Raw genomic sequence first — 21,055 nt, 5'->3', positions numbered from 1 at the left:
TTCAAGTTCATTTCTTTACAATTTTGTCTTTTTTCGTTTGATTTTGGCATTCTACGACATTGGTATAGTTTTTATTATTTTTTTTTTGAACTTATGGTATATTTTTGCTCATTTTGCAACTGTTTTGTACGATTTACAGTATGGTTGAAAACTTTTTTTTTGGAAACGGCTGAAAATTCATGCGCGCGTAGACGTCATCCATATAATCAAATCAACATGGCCTTATGTAAAAAACATATAGACATAGCGCATTCAATAAAGCACTAATGCTGAGAGATTGATAATTTCCTATCCAGCAGAAAGTTGGTACCTAACGTTTTTCTGTGGACTATAATGCCTTCAGAGCGTCGACTTGACCCAAATAAGCCAAAAAATCTCACGTTACACAGTTTAGTTTACAAATCTCCCCTGGCACGAAGGGCCCCTGGATAATCCACTTTCCACGGGATTACCGTCGGTAAACCGCAGTCCTGTTTATCTTCGGATTCCCCTGCACTAATCCGTGCCATGTAAACTGGTCCGGGCTTTGCCCTCATTCCTTCATTCATTCTCCTGTTGACAGAACACATGAAAATTAACTTTGTGCTCTGAGCTCAGAGATGCGTTGCTTGTTGCACTGCATTTATGGAGGATGGTCGCTAGATGACCTCATTGACCATGGTAAAGTTGTGTAGCCTCTCCTTACATTTAGATAACGGTTTGCAATTCTTAAAAGAGGAAATTGTTGAATAATCTGGGAAAAAACATTAAAAACGCAGAAACAATATCTTGTAACAACGCCTCATTACAAAACTGTTATAAACAACAGGTGGCGCTTTTTCACAGTGACTGTGTTGGCTACTCGGCATATTATATGACTCAACTGATTTTGGACAAAACAAAACAAAACAAAACAAAACAAAACAAACCAAACCAAACCAAACCAAACCAAACCAAACCAAACCAAACCAAACCAAACCAAAACAAAACAAAACAAAACAAAACAAAACAAATTAAAACAAAACAAAACAAAACAAAACATAAAGTTTCTTCACAAGAAACGCCTAACAAGACAATCATTGGCACGAAAATGTTGCCAAGTATACTTCATGGATATGAATCCTTTGTTAGATAGACTTCAGCATAATGATAAACATCGGCTTAATGAATGTTGTATAGCAAGAAATTCGAGTTAAATATATCTTTTCCCCATGAAAACGCCGTATCATTTTTCTGTCAACTTTCTAAGAGGCGCTTGGATCATCGACGGATCATACATAAGGAGCTTCACAGCGCATGCGCATCTGTGTGAACTTGTCCATCTGGCGGTATCCCCACAGTCTAGTTGCCATGACGACAAGCCGCATGCTCCGAGAGGAAAACGGTTTCCCTGGAAACGGCGTAGTGGATCCATCGGAACGGCGGTCCTAAAATTAGTGCGGACAGAGAGACAGTCGTGTTGGCCAGGGGTAGACCTGGTACTCGCTAACGTGAGTTAGTGCTCCGTTGTTTTCTTTAGTAAAATAGTATCTTTTTGGCAGAGAATTTGTTATACGAGGACTAGGGGTTTACAAACTGCATTCGGAATACCCCCATAGCGTTGAAAAGGAGCCAAATCGTCGGGAAAAATCTTGACCACCGAAGGAATGGGCCAAAATAGGTTTCACCGCTTGTAAAGTATCGCTGACATCCTCAAGGACACGCGAGTAAAACGCGCAGCATTTTTGCCACACTTTGGCGGTAAAATCGCGCACTTACCCCGCCAAGCATGTACGGTTTACTGCTGGAGAGCATCAACGACTACCTGAAGGGAGCCTACGGGGAGGCGGTATGGAAGCTCATCAGAGAGCGGGCCAACGTCCCGCATCACTCCTTTGTGACTCATCAGGTAAGTCAAGCATTTTATGTGTTGAAGATGCCTTACTCCGTTGGCCATACAAATGGCATATTTTCAACAGGTTTTTGCTACATAGACAGGTAACCGTTTTTTTTAGAATCGCGTGTTTTGAATGTCACTTGTAATATTGCTTGTACAGTTTAGCATCGTCAGAATGACAGTCGCTGACTTAAAGTAGTGGATAATACTTGAAATGTCAGACTGTTTTCAGAATCTATGCAGTTTCTAGAGTAACTTTTTTTCTTATCTATCTCATTACCTGAAAGTCTAGATCTAATCTTTACCGACGTCCGAATGACAGTTATGGCTGCATACGTAGATCAAGAATATCACATAGACGTTGAGACACGACTGCAATTTTAAATATTGTATTTTCAAGTCAAGAAGCAGCATTGTAAAACAGAATTTCATTTGAATCAGAGAAGAAAAAAAACATCATTTGAACAAACTTTTGCAAAAAATGATTTCCCCGATTTTCGTAGTTTCTATTTCCCTAGAAACGCTGTATGGCTTTTAAGTCCATATATTTTTTATAGGTTTACTCGGAGACTGTGATCCCTCGCCTGGCCAAGGCGGCGTCCGAAGTGACTGGGATGAACCATGACGAGCTGATGGACGTGTTCGGGATCAGTTTCGTGACGTTCGTGGGGCAGTACGGCTACGACAGGATCCTGCGGGTACTCGGCCGCCAGCTCCGGGACTTCCTCAACGGCCTCGACAACCTGCACGAGTACCTGCGCTTCAGGTGGGTTTCAAGTACATTTCACTACGAATGTGCGGCACGATTGCTGAAATGGGTGAACTTTTTGACCGAACCGCTAGAGGGGGCTTCCGAGCGGTTGACGTAAACAGCGGTTGTTTCATATACGAAACCGCTATTCAATTCAACCCTGGCTGTACTTGCTGAAGTACTAACGAGCACGCAAGTGTTTCTGAATAGATAATCGAGAGGTTTCAAATGTGCTGAGCAAAGAAAAATGCCAGATTTATGATAAACTGATCGTCAAATCAACTTTTAGACAGAATTTCATATGACGTCCCGTTTTACATCATCATGAGATTGTAAATTGTCAACATCTCTTTGAATCTCAGTTACCCGAAGTTACAACCGCCGAGTTTCTTCTGTGAGGAAGAGACGGCCACAGGGCTGACCCTCCACTACCGGAGCCGCCGGAAGGGCTTCATCCACTACGTGAAGGGCGAACTCCGCCAGGTCGGCAAACAATTCTACCAGACCGACATAGAGGTGGAGGTACTGAACCACGACGAGACGGACGATCAAACACACATCGTCTTCAGGTTAACAGTCTTCAGTCTTCTTCTCACATATCCACAGTTTAAAAATGAATGAAAGACCTTTATTGTACGTTTGTGCTCTAACAAGCTAAGTACAGGTCATGAATAGACAATTAATTCAAGGGAAACAGCAATGACACTTAAACCACACATACTAATGTGGTCTACTACATGTATTTACATGTTCAACTTCTTCTCGCTTCTTTACGCAGTTATAGATATACGAGCATATAGAACTAATGCATCCAATTTCAGGACGGCAAAACTGGATTTTCAAATTCAAAGTCAATTCTCTTGCCATTTTCTTAATGTTGTAAGTTAAATCAGACATCTGTGAGGCACAAATGCGATGTCTCTGACGGAAAACGGTTGCTTCTGTATCTGTATCGGTATGGCCGGTATAACCGCCCTTCGGCGGAACACACCAGCTTCGCAGGTACGCGGCGCGGCGAGAGCTAGCTATATCACATAGAACGATACTTGTTTTGTATCGTAGGCTGGCGCTAGTTATTTGTGGGTGATACCCAACAAAACGCCTCACATAGCTTGTTTCGGGGCTATTTCCTACGCTTTAAGTATCGAATGGACATGTATATGATGTAAACAAAACCAGCGATCGCTCGTATTCTAATATTCCGCTGGTCAATAACGCTATTTTGTAAGCCGGTTGCTATCAGCTGCATTCCTGCTGCGTAGTTACATCATTGTTCGGTAATCATGACCAAATAAGGGCATAGCCATGACCAATTTGTGCATGTGAGGGCATTTATACAGCCCGTTACCGTAGCGACCAATTCCTACTTCAGGAATGTTACAGGTATGTAATTATGATACGGCAATCATTGTAGAATGCTAACCTTTAATTTATGAAAAATGGACCTCAGAATGGAATGTGAAAAATGTGTACAAGTAACAACTTGACATAAAATAAACGAACCGAAAAACATCCCAAACAAGAAATCTAAAGCGGAGAGTTCACACTTCCGGGAAGTAATTGCAATTTTCGTGACCTTCAAATTTACAGATTTTCGGAAAGCATGTAGTTTTATTTTCGTGAATGCATTGGAACTGTGGTGGGGATTTAATGATGTATTACACCACTTCTTGTACTCCCACTATCGGCGTGTGTTGGGTGACCCCCAGGCTTGACCTTCTTGTCAATCATCTGTCAAAATCATTTCCCATCCACCATGCAACCGAAGCAATTAACACAAACAGAGAATCTGGAAACAAACCCACAACTAGTAACTCAGCCACCCAAAACTATACTTCCGTACCCGGACGTAGGTAACTAAAGTTTGACAGAAACTAGAAAGGTAATATTTCAAAACAAATGCATAATGTGTACCTTCGCATATGGTCTGCTCTGTTAATTCTTACTCTCACACATTCATATGTATGGTGGCAGGAGTTTAAATTCCTCCTGCTATAAAATTGCAACATGATGTAACACAACACTAGCTACCATGGTGGCAGACGTCTGGTTCAGGTCATAGACCTTTGGTTTGGAGAAGAAGAAGAGGAGGAAACAGAGCAAAAACAATATTTTCCTTCGGTAAATATAAAAAGAATGCCGCTCTGCCTCCCTGCAGGCTACATTTCGACAACACCGCCTTCAAACAGAACCAGCAGGCGGACTTACGTCAGGAGGAGGAGCTGCTGCCTGTGCGCAGTGAACTGTTCTTCGAGGTGTTCCCGTTCAACGTGGTCTTCACGCAGGTGAGGTGTTCATGTTCGGGTCCGTCTGTTGTCATCACTAGTGCAAGCTGCAAGGCAAATAGGACAAAATGTCAAATTCAGCAACAACAAACAACAAAAGAGAACAAATCAGCAAATCGGACACTTCAGTCTTCTGGAATTCCGGAAGGCCTCTGCTTCCTCCCCCCCCCCAAGTCGACCACTGGCTCCAAGATTCTGATACCTTCACGTTCACCCGATTTCCTGTAACCGACTTCCAGTCATTCTGCCTGTCAATCCTCCCAAACCCACGTGCTGTCAACCTACTGTTCCCGGAGAAACAGATACTCCATCCCACAGCTGAGCCACCCAAAACAATACTTTAACGTACCCGGAAGTAAAAAGGGAATATGATATGGGGCTTCACTGACACTAATTACAAATGAGGACGACTTATTAACTCAAAGTTTTTGGATGAATACAAGTGTATGTTCGACTATAAATTCCGTCACTGACGAAAGGTAGTGGATGCTACTTAGTTTGACATGCAGTTCTATACGGTTGCTTGAATTGAGTTAAAGTTGTTTTATTACCTGGATGTCTAACCTTCATCGACGAAGATGCCCTGTGTTTTTAGGACATGGTGATCCGTAATGTCGGGGTGGGGCTGGAGGCTATCATGTCTGACCTAGAGGGGAAGAAGATCAACGACTGCTTCCGGGTCGTCCGACCTCTGGTGGAGTTCACGTGGGACAACGTACGTACAGAGGAATCCTTTCACGTGGTTCTGAGAGTTTGTGTTCATCTGTGTCCTTCCATTCCATTTTTTTAAATTAGTATCATACTGCATTGTCGACAGACAAAAAATTCTTTACGTATTTTTGTAACTTATGATAAAGATTTTTTTCTTTGCTTTTGGATGTGCTCTCTTGGTTGCACCGCGAACATTTATCAAATTATTTCAAAGCTCGTTGGCTACGCATGAAAGTTAATACAATAAATTTAACAACGTTAGAGTTATCAACTTATTATTACTCAAAAACATAATCCATTTACCACGTGGAGGATAAGAAAATAAGCCATACCCAGATGTTTCTAAATTCATTTAAAACTCACCCAATAGAAAGAAATCTAGCAAAATTAGCAAAACACAATTGGATTCCGTAGTCTTTGCAAATTTATTTACAGAAATCTAATTCAAGGTCCGGAATACTAAGCAATAGATTTAATGCCCGTTTAGGACGTAAATTAGAAACATATTGTGGTAGATTCAAAGCTCATTGACCAAAAGTGGCTTTCTTTACGTTTGCACAAGACGGGCGATTTCAAGCGCCGTGTAAGTTGTCATTCCTTAATTTTTACTTTAAATTTTTCTCATGTCAAAGCCAACATGGTCATTTTGCATGTGAAGATACTTTAGTTTCATTGTTTTATTGTTGCGAGTTCTGTGCTGTTTTACTGTAGTTTGACACGCTCGCACTGCAGTACCGCGAGTGCCCGCTGGTGGCGCTTCAAGGCATAGCAACTAGCATAGGATGAAACCCTAGCAAACAGGCCACAAGGCGCACGACTTTACTACAACATTATACTTCAGTCAGTTATCTCGTTGAAAAAAAAATTATTTTTACAGCTACTATGTAAAAACGGTATTCTCTCTTTCCTACTACTGGGAAGAGTAAATCATTACAAGACAGTTGTGCTGCCTTGCCGCTGCAGGTCTTGTCTCATACTAACAACCTGTTTGAGCTGATCTCGCGAGACCCCATCACGAGAGGTGGCGGGTACGGGAGAAACTCCGGAAGCGAGCCCCTGTACAAGAAGATTCAAAGTGAGTTACTCTGTGAATGTTGCATATAATTAATGACATATTATCATGGAAATTTATCTGACAGTGTGTTGGTAGTACAGTAATCACTGTACGGTGCTAAACTTTATTCCAACACAAAGGATACAAAAGGATCGAATTTTCAACGACCAATGTCGCCTTCATCAGTATAATTAGTGAACTTCCGTACGTAATCTCGCGAGAGTTGAGGTTACAGACACGTGACCTTATTCACGCGAGACTTTACGGATACGAAATTGATCAAACGTGGCGCAAAGTCTATATCGTCCCACGTCTCTGTTTACTGAAGGCAACAGTGGTCGCTGAAAATTTTTGATCTTTGTGTACCCTTTTTGTTGGAATAATGTCTAGCATCGTACCATCAATGACTTGTGTTTCATAGTGATGTATAGAGCTACAGATTCGAATGTGCAAAAATGACAATTTCTGCTTCGGAATTTTCCAGTAGGACTAGGCCTCTCTGATGTTACATATTTATTCATCACTCGACGATATTAAACATCTTTCAATGACAATAGTGAATCTTACAGGTTCTCTACAAAGAACACAAGCCAAGCACCAACTAAGCCATGCGCAACACGGTGAGTGTACACAGTATTACGATTCAGCACAAGCTTCAGGATTAAGAATAAAAACAACAGCAGCAAGTCACTCAGAAACTCAGAAACGCCATTTGTTTGTTTGCAAATTGCCCGAGTATGCTTAGATGCCCATTGCAGAATTAGCTTTTGTGTGTTATACTCCCCGGATAGTCTCTACGGGTTTATATGCTCATGATAAAAAAGAAACAGCTTTTCTGTTTGTTGCTTCAGCTGGTTCTGAACTCTGAGTGACGTGTTGAGGGGGTTAATGGTAGTGCCCTTCGTTTTCTTATCTTTGAGATCTTCACACACGTGGACCATGGTCAGTCATCAAGAGAGCGTTCCTCGATACTTCCTCAAATCGCAGAGAACAGGGCGAAAAATCACATGATACTTGTAAAGGTAAAAGGCCCTTGATTTGGATGTCTTGACGCTGCTACTTGGAACACAAACTCGAAGTTTTTACTTTGCATTGAAGCCTTTGTTAAAGTTTTTGTTTGTTTTCATGTATCATTTGCACCTTATCTTTGAATTTGTATACCCAAGATATATTGATATTGGATAAGGGAATCTTAAACGTGACTGCACACGAAATTCTATCTTTAAGCACACCTTAAAGCCTGCGTAAGCGATTGAACCTTTACGTATGCTTTAAGCTGTGGGTAAAGAATAGATTCCTTGCAGTATGGCTAAAGCCGTAGACGTGTCCAGTAGGTTCAGAAACTTTTCATTGAATGTATACATTTCTGTGTTGCCTGTGACTTCGTAAAAACCCAGCCATTGACATGTTTGATGATGATGTATAGATGAAAACAATTACTTAGATCTTGTACCACACGATCAGTTTCATATCAGTACTACCTTTAAACATGCTGATGACGGACGTATTACAATTATATATTCTCTAATTTGGTACTGAATGAATTATAATAATAAATCCAACTTTGTAGGAAATGTCCATCTGTGTAAAACAGCCGTCCTCAATGTACAAGTGAATCCGCTAAATCCGACAATAGACCGATCCTGAAGCCCCGCCCACCTCCGTCAAAAGATAGAAATGCAAATATTTCAGCCACTCTCTCATTGGTCGAACCGCTAATTGCCCTTCTCTCATTGGTTGAACTCTTAATTGTGATGGATATTCGGGATCGGTCTATTGACCTGATGGGCTTACATACTATTGCTCCTAGATATACCATTATTATTATTATCATATACTTATCTGACATTACAAGGCTTTTGGATTTATGATTTTCTAAAATGAATTTCTGTTCCCTAGGTCACCATAACGGGGAAGGTGAAGAACCACGAGAAGGGGAGGAGGAAGACCGTAAGGCGCTGGACACCTCCCTGGAACTGCTGGCTTACCAAAGCATCACCGGTTTGTCTAGGAGTCATCTTCTCTTGCAAATTTATCTGCACAAAGAGTTGGATTTACCAATGCCAGTATTTATAAATTCTAACAAGTAAAATCTGAGATTTTATACCTCCGGGCTTTTTATTGTATATCTTTATATATGGTTTTAAACAAAGAATTTGTCGAGACCGGACACCCCTCTGTGTGAGGGGTCATATATGTGAACCGGACCGAGAATAGCTTAAACACGCCAAAGGTCAACGGTCGCGACCACTTTCACGATCAAAGGAGTGTTTTAGGTCCACTAAAAGGCACCATTTTCACGCCCGAAAACACATATACAATAAAAACAAAAGAACGTGCATCATCTGCGGCCCAATAGCAAGACATATACCGAATCTCAAACGAATCCGTCCACCCAAACGCGAGAAACAGCTGCGAACATGACAATCTAAATCTCTCACAAAACCCTTCCACGGAAGGATGTCTCCTCCCCCGGAGGTAATAAAGTCGAAACTGTACCGGAATTTTTGCAATACTGTAGTAAATAAAAGTCAAGTCAAGTACAATGTACAACCATTGTAAAGTCTGAAATCACCGGACTTTTTTATTTACTACCATTGTCGAGTAAACATAACCAGATTTACTGGTATTCACTACCATTGATAAAGCCAATGTACATGTAAATACCAGTAGATAATTGACAATAGAAGAAATAATATCAAGTTATTTATAACCATTGTTAGGTGCGAAATCACCAGACTTGACTTATGTACTACCATAGTATATGTATTGTCAAGTAAACATTACCAGTATTATTGGCAAATAAAGCTAACGTTCCGTGCAGTGAAATTTTCGGCATAGTGTAAAAGAAAGATCTAGATATAGAATGGATTCTATTGGGATTTTTTTGTCGATTCGTCAATGTGAAATAAATATTTACTTGATTTTTTCTCTGTTAGATGCTGCCCAGGAAGGAGTGGACGGCATCGAAGGAGCCTCCAGCAACTGTCTCACACTGAAGGGACAGATGATGTTCATGAAGGAATGGGACTCCGTCATATTCATCGGAACTCCGATGTGGGTATTAATACGGTCATAGACTCACAGAAACACAGATAGCATGTAGCATATATGTTACTGTTCATGCTTTTCGAATTGGTAAATTCAAACTGAAACGGTCAAGACAATGGCCGAAGCATTTTGGCCTGCAATGGAGGGTTTGTTGCGACGAGTTCTACTTTAGAAGCAACGGATGCGATGAACTGCTCAATACAAAGCCAACTGGTCCCTTCTAGACACTGAGATATGTGACTATAAATGCCAAAGGATGGCGGTGGATGTTTATTTTGAAAACTTGTCGATTGCATTCGACATGGAGGCATGTGTTTGGGAGGGAGTTCCATAATTTTGCAGTCCAGGAAAAGAAACCGTTACTATAGAAGGACTTTGAAACAGGAATTTGAACGGTGTAATGATGTGAACATTAGAAAGACATTACAATTAAAATCTATCAGAAATGTACGTTAACACACAAGAATGGGCATTAGTGGAGATTTTGCAAGGCAAGGTTCTCCCGTTTCACAGTTTCTTGTTAAATCTATGACATAAATCAGGGCGATATCGTCGGAAAAATCATCGCACTTGTATTGTGCGATGTTTGTAATGCCATTCTTTGTCTCCTTACGAAAATAGTTTCATCAGGTTGGTAAAGTATAGCAGGATACAGGAGTTTTCTTTTACTCAACCAAGATTTCTCACCTTAGTGCTGACGTTTTGGTTCTCGCCGCAAAAGCGCCACCTACATCGTTTACATATAGCGGCGAGAAGCAGAACTCCCGTCAGAAGCTCTGAGGGCGGTGTCTGATAGACGCCGAAACGTCAGCACTTAGATATTGGTTGTGTAAAAGAAAACTCCTGTATTCCACCCTTTCTCTGTCGCTCACAGTATGGAGAACCTGGAGGCGATGTACCGGATCGGGCTGTTCATCAACGACCTGAGTATGCACGACTCCAGCCGGGACCTGGTGCTCACCGGCACCCAGCAGTCAGCAGAGCTCAAACTCGCGCTCGATCAGGTAATCCTGAAAATTGATATACCCATATGATAGAACTACTGAACATCTAATGCCCCTGTCACATGGTCGACGAACTTCGGTCGTATTTGTCAATCGCCGAAATATCGGCCTATTATGAGATCGACCGACGATCGCGCGTATTTTTGGCTTGAAAACCGCCGCTGTCACATTGTGCGAGGCTCGGGCGATCGCTTGGGAATACATCTATGATAATGAAGTCCATATGATATGGCAAGCAGATGGCCAGTGTATCCACCTAAAAAGGAATGGTTTGGCCAATTTTTATGTTTGACCTGTCGTAATATTTTTAGCAAAGTAATGGAGCGGACTGGCAGAATAAAATAGAAATATAAACAGGAAGTCTGTGGAAGATCCAACTCAATACTACCACTAGAGCCACAAATTTACACTACCGTCTGGTTAACATAAAGATCAACTTTTTAACCGAACGGGAGTCGGTCGAAGCTCGCTCGACACACGGGCGTATGCCGCTCGAGTTACGGTCGACGATTAATCGATGCTCGCACGATCTCTAGACTATTCAACCAAAATGTATAACAACATAATGATTATCATTATATTAAAATCTTTTTTATACACGTGTACGTGTACCTGAACAAAGCTAATAAGATTTATTGTTCTAAAACTTTGCCTCTATACTTCTGTCTAAAATAGTATGAATCTTCCGGTAAACAAGGTTATTCTGTAGTATCAGATTTACATGTATGATAGCTACTAAAACTACTCAGGCACTGAACCCCAAGTACATGGGGAATATTATAAGTATTGGTCATGGCATAAAAAAGCAAGAAAAAACAGACTTTCGCATGGACAGCGCTACTGATAATGGGTGTCTTTCACATGATTCAACTTGGAGAACCAAATATTCTCCAGTCAGTGTGCCTAACCTCTTATTGTTGTTTTTCATACATTGTACCATGTCTAGCTGTTGTGTGATAAAGTTCATTCTTTGATATAAATTTACACTACATTACACAATGTATACTGCTACACGTCTAAAACAATTATCTTAAGAATTAGTTATCAAAGTTTAAGGTCCCCAAGAGATTTTTGTGAAGAATCTGTTTCCGATGCCTCCACCATGTATACCCTGCCGTTACACCGGTACCTAACACTACCAGTACAACACCGACAGACTTGACAGGACTGGGGAACTCCGACTGAATAATGTAGTCCAACAGCACTGTAAGGGGGACTGTGAATGTCGTTATGGTGGTAGCAATGCCCGCTTTTTCCGTCTTCAGTGCTAGTTTTGTAGTAAATGCTGTGCCGCTGACACACAGGCACAGCCCGGTAACGTACCCCACCGTTTGTGGGGACATCTCCCAACGTGGGATCTCAAAGATGTACATCAGTCCAAGCAGCACCACTGATCCAAACACGTTGTTGTAGAACGTCACGGTTAGAATGGAGACCCCCTGTACCCCGATGAGCGACCGTGCGAGCACGATATCCGGACCTTTGGTGAAAGTTGTAGCGAGTGGCAGAAGGATGGACGCCGTCAGACGCTGCGTGGACGAAGTGTTCTCTGTAATCATTCCAACTGCAACAACTATCACCCCGACAACATTCAGAATAATTCCCAAACAATTCACAACACCTACAGTTTCCGTAAGGAAGAAAAATCCGATACAGGCGGCGACGAAAGGCATGGACCCTTGTGTGATGCCGAGGGCGATCCCGGGAACAACAAAGACGTACGACATGAATCCGAAGATAGTTCCCAAGGTGTCGGGAATTATCAATAGTATCAAGAACAGAGTTTGTCGCCTGTCTTCAGTTGTCATCTTTGGTCTGAAGAAGGGCAGGAGGACGAGGACAATAAGAAGCTGTACAAGTTTGATGAGGAATATGAGCTGCAGCCCAGGTACGCCCGCCTGACTACTCAGGGACATGAACTGTGCCGAGAAGGCAGCGAACAGTGTACTCAGCAGAGCGTACAGCACGCCGGCACCAGATGTCAGATAGGTCCCTGTAAAACTGGATACTTCTAGATCTGTAGCCTCCTCCGTATGAGTCCCTGTCGCCATGCCTTTGCTTGCTCTCGTTGTTGTAGCTCATCCAACACCAAAACCCATTACAAACTGAGGTGGAAGATTCGAGGACACCATAATGACTTCAGTTGTTTGACCAGTGTGTACGCGTCATCCTTTCAGCCATGGCAAACTGAAGTGAGCTCGACGCCTAGGGGAAAATTTCCCATCCTCTTAAATACAGCTTTAAGTGCAATCATTTGTTCCACCAGCTTTTCCCCTACCCGGGCCCAATTGTTCAGTCACAAAATTGTCAGCGAACAGGATTCCAAGGACATTGTATAATGTCCTTGAAGAAACTAACTCGCCCGACGGGTCTGTGAGCTCTGGATTGCATGAGCTATATATACAAGTACCCTCCTCCCTAGGCCCTGCACATTTCCTGTCCTAATCCTCATTTAAGTTCGTCTCTCAATCTCAAATCATTATTACAACAACAGTTTTACAACGGATGGTCAGTATTGTACTGGCAATAAGTAGATATTATCAGGTCAAGAATATAATAATAAATGAAGAATGTGAGAAACCAAGTACCGATTGAGGTATATCTTTAATCTGTCAAAGGACTATACTTTATCATATACATTGCACTCTGCTCTAAAACAATTCGTTCAGTTAAAACTTTTGATCCGATAGAAAGAAATCCCTCACCTAGAGCTTTCGACCAGTCACTTTGGTCTTCCTCAATAGACTGACCCAGTGAAGCTTGTCACGTGGCTTATATGAAGTGTGACGTCAACAAGGTACTTGTAGACGATGTCGGCCCCCGTCGCGGTTCAATGAAGGTTGATGGGCCCCGATTTGTATTAGAGCAAAGGTTTTAACTTTAAACATGTAACTACCAACACAGATGAACTTTCATGATAATTCGTTCCGTTGTATATTTTTTTCAGGAGCAGCAAAAGAGCTCCAAGCTAGAGGAGAGCATGCGGCAGCTGGACCAGGAGATGAAGAAGACGGACGAGCTGCTGTATCAGATGATACCGAAGACCGTGGCCGACCGACTGCGTCGCGGAGAGCCGTCCGTTGAAACTTGCGAGGTTTGCGACCTTTTGCGACACTTCGACTTCAAGTCCGCATGGGCCCTACAGCAAACATGCGAGGTTTGGGCAGTTTTGCTTTTGGGCCACGCACGTGACATGAGGGTCATACGAGAACTCTGTGTTTCGACTTTTTACTCTTCATCTCATTCGTGTTGTTTGTATTCTGAACTGACCCATGGAAATTCTAAATTACTATCTCTAAATTCTTTTTATCTTTAAAACCTAGAAGTTTCATAAATCAATAAACCATTAAAAGAAAAACTAAAGAGAAATCCAGAACCCAGCTCCATCAGAAATGCCGTGACGTGGCCGGAAAGGGCTGCCTAATGGAAATTGTTTCAAGACACTTGATGCCATGTTACCATCTGGTAGTATGGCATGAAGTACAACCCTGCTTGGCAAAGTTAAAAGAATTAGCTAGAAATTTTCTAGCTAGAAATTAGCTAGAAAAAGAAGGCTCCCTTTCTGTGCATCCTTTAGACTAGATCAAGACTAGAACGTTTCAGTTTTCAGGAACTTTGCGACATCATGCTGTTTGACTTCCTCTGACTTCTTGTTTTCCAATCCAAGTGTACATGCACTAACACTTCCTGTCATGTTCATAGCGTGGCTTCAATCTGTAACCAGTCTTTTGCGAGATCAGCAGTCACGTTGTCAGTGCTCCGGGATTGTCTGCTTTCTAACTATCATATGATATGAACAGTATCATTTATTGTGTACTTTGTATGTTCCGCTTGTATGTTTTGCTTGTTATTATTTTTGCTGAATTCATTTCAAATCAGACATGTATTGTGCTATTGAGTATCATCGTGGTGATGAAAATGAATGACGACATAGACGAAATATGTATTCTTTTTACAAAACCTGTATCAAAAGTGTTTTGGCTCTGTACACTTAAAATTATTAGTTATGTTCTTTTTTGTTGTTTGTTTGTTTTTGTTTGACGCGTAGGTGTTCCAAGAGGTCACGATCCTATTCAGTGATGTGGTCGGCTTTACCAAGATCTGTAGCCGCATCACACCCATGCAGGTTGTATCCATGCTCAACTCCATGTACACCCTGTTTGACCAGCTTAGCGAGAAAAACCAAGTGTACAAGGTAAGTCGGAATTTTGGGGGAATTTTTAAGTTTCATAATGACACTAATGGCTTCTTTTCACTTGAATGCTATTTTACAAGATTGCACGTACACAGTCATGAAAGAAACAATAGATCGTACATTCTTTATTTTTGCGCCAAATCCTATTGTTGAAAAATTTGGTTCTTTCTTCCTTTCTTAAAGTTTGTAACTCAACCATTCACTACGTAGTAGGATATGAGTTTATTTATTGTTATATAGGTGCATATGTTCTATATGGGACTATAATTTCTTGTTTGATCATTATTTTCCTTTCTCATTATATGTTAGCTTCTTTTATTAAATTTATAACTCAAATTGAAGCTAATGGTGTTGTGGATTCAGATCGCAATTATTATGAAATGTTATATGTTATCAGTCATTATTTAATTATTATTTCATTGTTTACTTATCGGTTCATTTCCTTCCGGTACGTTTCTGTTGTACGTGTTATTTATGTTATCTAATGCAACCATGAACGGATAAATAAAACAAAGTAAACAAACTCAGAATAAGAACCATTGTTTATAGTGTGTGGAGCTAACATTTAGCTCATTTGAAACTTTATTCATACACCTTTTTGCAGATTATAAGTCTGAATTGTTAGTCATTTACAACAATAAAAAATATTTGACAATCAAACTCGGTTTAAATTCATTAGATACAAGTATGTTAAAATTGTATAGTACTCTAAATAAAAGCTTACAAACAAAATTTAATCGCATCCTTCAGGTTGAAACTATCGGCGATGCCTACATGGTGGTCTCCGGTGCCCCGACCACCACCAAGTACCACGCGCACCACGTGTGTGACATGGCGCTGGACATGATCAGGTCCATGGAACATCTGAAAGATCCGTCCACGAACGAGAACCTCCACATCCGAGTCGGTAAGCCATCTCTCGTCCTGTGTGTCAATGTTGTAAGTACGTTGCGTTGTATTTTGAGCCATTATCATATTACAGCTGCTTTTTCTGCAAAGTACTCAGCATTTGATGAAGAGTATGGACACACACACACACATACATAGAGAGAGAGAGAGAGAGAGAGAGAGAGAGAGCGCGCGAGAGAGATGGAGAGCGAGAGCGAGAGATAAGGAGAGAGAGAAAGACAGAGAGAGAGAGAGATACCAGTGGACTCTGGAGTAGTGATTTCACAAAGTGTGGGCCAAGGGCTTTTGGAACGGAGTTAGACGCCGCCCTATGCCCCAATAGGTGCGGGAAGGACTCTGACATATATCATTGCAGCAGAGTAGTTGATTGAAGAGCAAATACTGGAAAAATGCAAAGACTGGCATCTTACGACAAAAAATACTGATACTGAACCATATATTGTGTTACCTTATTTTTCGTGCCCACGTTCCCCACAGATCTCTGATGATGTTAACTTCAAACATTGCCTTCTTCCTGTCCTTTTCCAGGAGTGCACTCCGGTATGGTAGTGGCAGGTGTGGTGGGCCTGAAGATGCCCCGATGGTGTCTGTTTGGAGAGACAGTCAACACAGCATCATACATGGAAGCCAGTGGCGAGGTAAATGCCTTTGTCTTCATATCCTTGTATACTAGTACGTCACATATTAGATCTACTTGATATCAGCTGATTGGCAAGATATGGATATTTGACATGTCCTCACTGTTTTAGTAATTATGGTGTTAAGTTTTATTCTTTACCTTTTTGTACCAAACACCGATGGGGACACAGACGGATTTTGTTGTCGCCAATGTGCCAAGATCTGCATATTTGCCATATAGTTGTTGGCATACATTGTACCACGTACAATTGTCGTGCAATAAGGTTCTATCATGATCGATATTGTGACCCCCACACGTCTCTGTTATCTGCTTCCGAGGAAACTTATTTCATCCAAGACCAACACACGCGAAAAAATAATATTTCTGTCTGAGAAGAAACGTTACATCAATATCTCCACTTCCCATATTCCGTCCTATCCAGGGCATGCATGTCCACATCAGCCAGGTGACAAAGGACTATCTACAGGGACAGCCGTACATTATCGAGGAACGCGGATCCATCCCCGTAAGTAGTGAACCAGACAGTTGATTCCTCTTCAGAATGTCAAGTTGTTATGGACGAGGCAATATTTCATGTAATATGTGTGCTGACACGATATATAAATGTAGCTGACGGAATCCCGTTTTGAGCTTAGACTCTCAAGCATCTACTAAATAGAACATATACGGTAGCATATTCTAAATAGCATATCCAAATAATACGACGATGTTCAATATCAATAAAATATCTAGTTTATAATATCCTATTGGAGCTGAGATTTCCATGTATCTACTAAAACGCAACATCTATACCGGTAACATATTCTCATAAAAGTAATACGACGATGTTCAATATCAATAAAAATTCAAGTTTATAGTATCCCGTTTTGAGCTTAGACTCTCAGGTATCTACTGAACAGTTAACATCAATAGTAGCATATACTCATAAAAATAATACGACGATGTTCAATATCAGTAAAAAATCTAGCTTATAGTATCCCGTTTTAGCTTAGACTCTCATGTATCTACTAGAAAGGCAACATCAATAGTAGCATATACTCATAAAAAGAATGCGACGATGTTCAATATAGCATTAGTGTCTTGAAGTTCATCTTGTTCAGACATATTATTCCTACAGCATGTAGATAAACATGGAGCATAGTCAGCATGAAAGTTCATCTGAGTTGGTAAATTACATTATGAAAAACTTACTTTTCTCCAACTCAAAATTTGACTCACCAGAAATTTTCGACTGAATCACTCAGTCTTCCTCAGCTATCTGACCCAAATGCTGTGGACACCTGATTTTTCCCACGTGTGACGTCAGCAAAGGGTCAAAGGTTGTCTGTCACACGTGGGAAAAATCAGGTGTCCACAGCATTTGGGTCAGATAGCTGAGGAAGACTGAGTGATTCAGTCGAAAATTTCTGGTGAGTCAAATTTTGAGTTGGAGAAAAGTTTAAGTTTTCATAATGGAGCATAGTCGTTGATGGCACAATGTTCTGTAACAAACTAATGACTAATGTTTTTTTCCGCAGGCCAAGACAACCAGCCAGGCAAACGAGATAAGGATTCAGCTTGGCGAGGTAAGGATGTCTGAACTCTTACCACAGACTGTCTGTGTAGTTATCTGATTCAGACATGAAGCACGAGCAATAGTGTCATGCAAAAATGTGAAATAAACTCCAAATTTTGTTTTAAAAGATGTACGTAGGAAAAGTATAATGAGTAGTGTATGGTCTTCCTATCGCTCGCTTGGAAAATTGTGTGAATATATTTCATTATCTACTTATTGTATTAATATTAACTTTTGGACATAATTCAATCTTTTATAGCTGTTAGCTGTTGCGACTCATGAATACGTAATGTAAACTCAAACTCAAGTACTGAAACTTATCTGCAATTTTAACAGCAATTCAAATGTAAAACCGCCAGATATCGGAAGAGTATATACTGCCTCATTGAATGTCTACAGGGGAATGAGTTGATGAAGACCTACTGGCTGAAGGGGAAGTTGAGGAATGACGGAGGAGAGTCGGTCGTGTCTCCCCCGGTGGAGGAGGCGGACTCCACCAAGAGCGAGGCCGGCTCCGGTCCGGTGACGCCGCAGCTCAACTTCACCCCCATGGTCGTCAACAAGGACAAGGCGAAGGACGCGGAGGGAGACTCTCCGGACGACAAGAGCCACCAGCCGGAGACAGTCGGGGCTACGGGAGGAGACAACACAAGCGTAAGCTATCGTGAAAGTTTATCCGTTGGTAGTTACATGTTTAAAGTTAAAACTTTCGGTCCAACAAAGTTAAAACTTTCGGTCCAACACAAAGAATGGTTTTCACCTAGAGCTTTCGACCAGTCACTCTGGTCTTCTTCAGTCAGGCTGACCCAGTGAGGCTTGTCACCACGTGACTTCTCTGAAGTGTGACGTCAACACTGGGTCAAAGGTACACGCTGTCGGCTCCCGTCAGAGTTCAGAGAAGCCACGTGACTAGTACCACTGGGTCAGTCTACTGAGGAAGACCACAGTGACTGATCGAAAGCTCTTGGTGAGCGAAGTAGGAGAGAAAAACTCAGCATAGATTAGACGTGGTGTCATTAAATGACTCACTTCCCAATTCCCATTGTCATGTAAAATGACATTAACTACTTAAGTTGTGGAACAATTGGGCACATACTTGATATTAACCTGTGACATTCATGGTTTACAGAATGACGGCGTCGAGCTGGAAAATGCAGAAGAGGAGGAAAAGGAAGGACATAACCTCCGCAGGCTGTTCAGGGCCAAGAACAGCAGCGTGTGCCGTATCTCCTGAGCGGCGCGGTTTCGTTAGGCCACAGCAAGTAAACTTTATGGATGACATCCTCCACAGACTCCAATTCTAATGCGACAGGGTGAGAAAAACAAGGCGGGCCAATAAAAACAAGATTCCTACGTTTTCAATTTTGACATCATCATAAACTTGTTTTATTCGCACGCTCGCATCGGTTTTGGGGTATCCAGAGGATGTCATCCATATAATCAAATCAACATGGCCCAATTCAGTGTCAATGTCAATACGTCCAACTTCATGAGTATGTCATCACCTGTATTTTGACGATATGCCCACGGGTTGACGCAATGAAAACGATTCGTGCACTGGTTCTTACCGTATCCAGTGTGTGAGGATGCCAGTATACAAAAATTTAGAAGTGCCCAATAGACTCTTGGCAGTACACCACAGACAACACACTATATTTCTTGCATCAGCGAAGTCTTACATCAAAAGTGATCCAATTATACTATTCCACCACAATGTTTTGAAGATACTTTACAGCTCATCTTGACTTAGGGCTATTTTGTTATGTCTTGATGAGTACCAGATATACCTGGCCTGGATTTGAAATGCTTTTGATATCTCTAAAGCTTGGGAACATACAGTGAAAGGGCCCTCTAAATGTAGACTAAATATGACTGTTGAAATATCATACATTTATTATGAATAATAACTTTCTAAATTCTATCTGTTAAATATAGCAGTGATGGTTGTCTGAACTCTATGTCGCATTGTATATCAACGTACGTTATCTTACGTCTACCATGAGGGCTTTAATTAACTGTAATATATGAAATATATGTCCCTGTGTAGAATATCTCCCAGTGGTGTGGTCTGTACCTATGTGTCTTACGGCAAAGTATTATGTCTAATATGAGGGCTTATGATAAGTATACTTAAAATGTATATGAGAAATATATAACTGTGTAGAATGTTGACCCGTGGCTTGATATCGAATTTGATTTTCTCCACGTTTGAAAGAAGTAACTAGAGTAACGTTTGTTTGAAATGAAGCCGCATCGCAACAAAATCTGTCTGAACATTAAATGATTATTGTTGCTGTACCGGACGGATTTCATTTCTTACGTGAACAAGCATGTGGAGGTTATCCGTTTTCGTGTATTGTTGTGGAAATTGGTCTTTCCACTAAATAGTTAAAGATAGGAAACGATATATATGCAATTTGACCACGTTCAATGTCGTATTGTTTCAGTATCTTGTATATCGTAATTAATGATATCGACTTTGTACGTTTTATCGATAATCATCATGGTAGGACATGGGTGTGATATTTTGTGGGAATAAAGGTAACAAAACAAATCAATGGCCATCTGTTTATTGAATATTAAAATCCTGATTCATGTATCATTAAGAAAATAAGCCCGGGGGTTTCAGAAGTCTCTGGAGTATGAAACTTCTGATTTGATTTGATTTATTAGGCATGTATACAGCCAGGACTGCCCAACTAGCCGGAGGCTATTATAAAGGGCTAGCCCTCACAACAAGAACACGAACAATTCGGGAAACTTCTGTTCTTTGAACTAAACCAATTTAAGTCTCTGCATTGCAAACCAGATCCGTGAACTTAGCATGAAAGTTCCATCCGCGTGTTGGTATACTTCATTATAATGACGGATGGCTAAACTTTATCTTCCAAGTTCCAACACATTCGGGCCAACCGTCCAACACTGAACAGAGACGGGGGGCGACACAGGTTATCTGACACGTATGACCCTCTGGTGCAATCACGTGTTTCAGCTCCGTGTTTACGACGTCACGTATCGGAAGCTCCAGTAGACGGGTCCATTCCG

The 21,055-nt window shown here is 41.3% G+C and overlaps 1 protein-coding gene across 3 annotated transcripts; it reads left to right on the top strand.

Annotated features, from left to right (window-relative positions):
- The first annotated feature begins 1,426 nt into the window (after nucleotides 1–1,426).
- LOC109482874 (soluble guanylate cyclase 88E-like) lies at nucleotides 1,427–20,545 on the top strand. Of its 3 annotated transcripts, none has more exons than XM_019785743.1 (18): nucleotides 1,427–1,867; nucleotides 2,413–2,621; nucleotides 2,969–3,175; nucleotides 4,765–4,891; nucleotides 5,487–5,606; nucleotides 6,566–6,677; nucleotides 7,226–7,276; nucleotides 8,556–8,657; nucleotides 9,596–9,713; nucleotides 10,582–10,711; nucleotides 13,659–13,868; nucleotides 14,760–14,906; nucleotides 15,657–15,813; nucleotides 16,344–16,453; nucleotides 16,877–16,960; nucleotides 17,973–18,020; nucleotides 18,410–18,664; nucleotides 19,140–20,545. In XM_019785743.1, the coding sequence occupies exons 1-18, from the start codon at nucleotides 1,748–1,750 to the stop codon at nucleotides 19,242–19,244; spliced, it is 2,412 nt and encodes an 803-aa protein (XP_019641302.1). In that variant the 5' UTR covers nucleotides 1,427–1,747; the 3' UTR covers nucleotides 19,245–20,545. The 3 variants fall into 3 exon arrangements, with proteins under 3 accessions (XP_019641302.1, XP_019641303.1, XP_019641301.1); XM_019785744.1 differs by having other exon boundaries at nucleotides 7,214–7,276; nucleotides 13,659–13,805; XM_019785742.1 differs by having other exon boundaries at nucleotides 7,214–7,276.
- Nucleotides 20,546–21,055: the final 510 nt, after the last annotated feature.

The sequence above is a fragment of the Branchiostoma belcheri genome, unplaced genomic scaffold, assembly GCF_001625305.1.
Source record: "Branchiostoma belcheri isolate BF01 breed outbred unplaced genomic scaffold, Haploidv18h27 scaffold61, whole genome shotgun sequence".
Taxonomy (NCBI): Eukaryota; Metazoa; Chordata; class Leptocardii; order Amphioxiformes; family Branchiostomatidae; genus Branchiostoma; species Branchiostoma belcheri.
The sequence above is the reverse complement of the archived record's forward strand: the minus strand, read 5'-3'. Positions and strand labels throughout refer to the sequence as shown.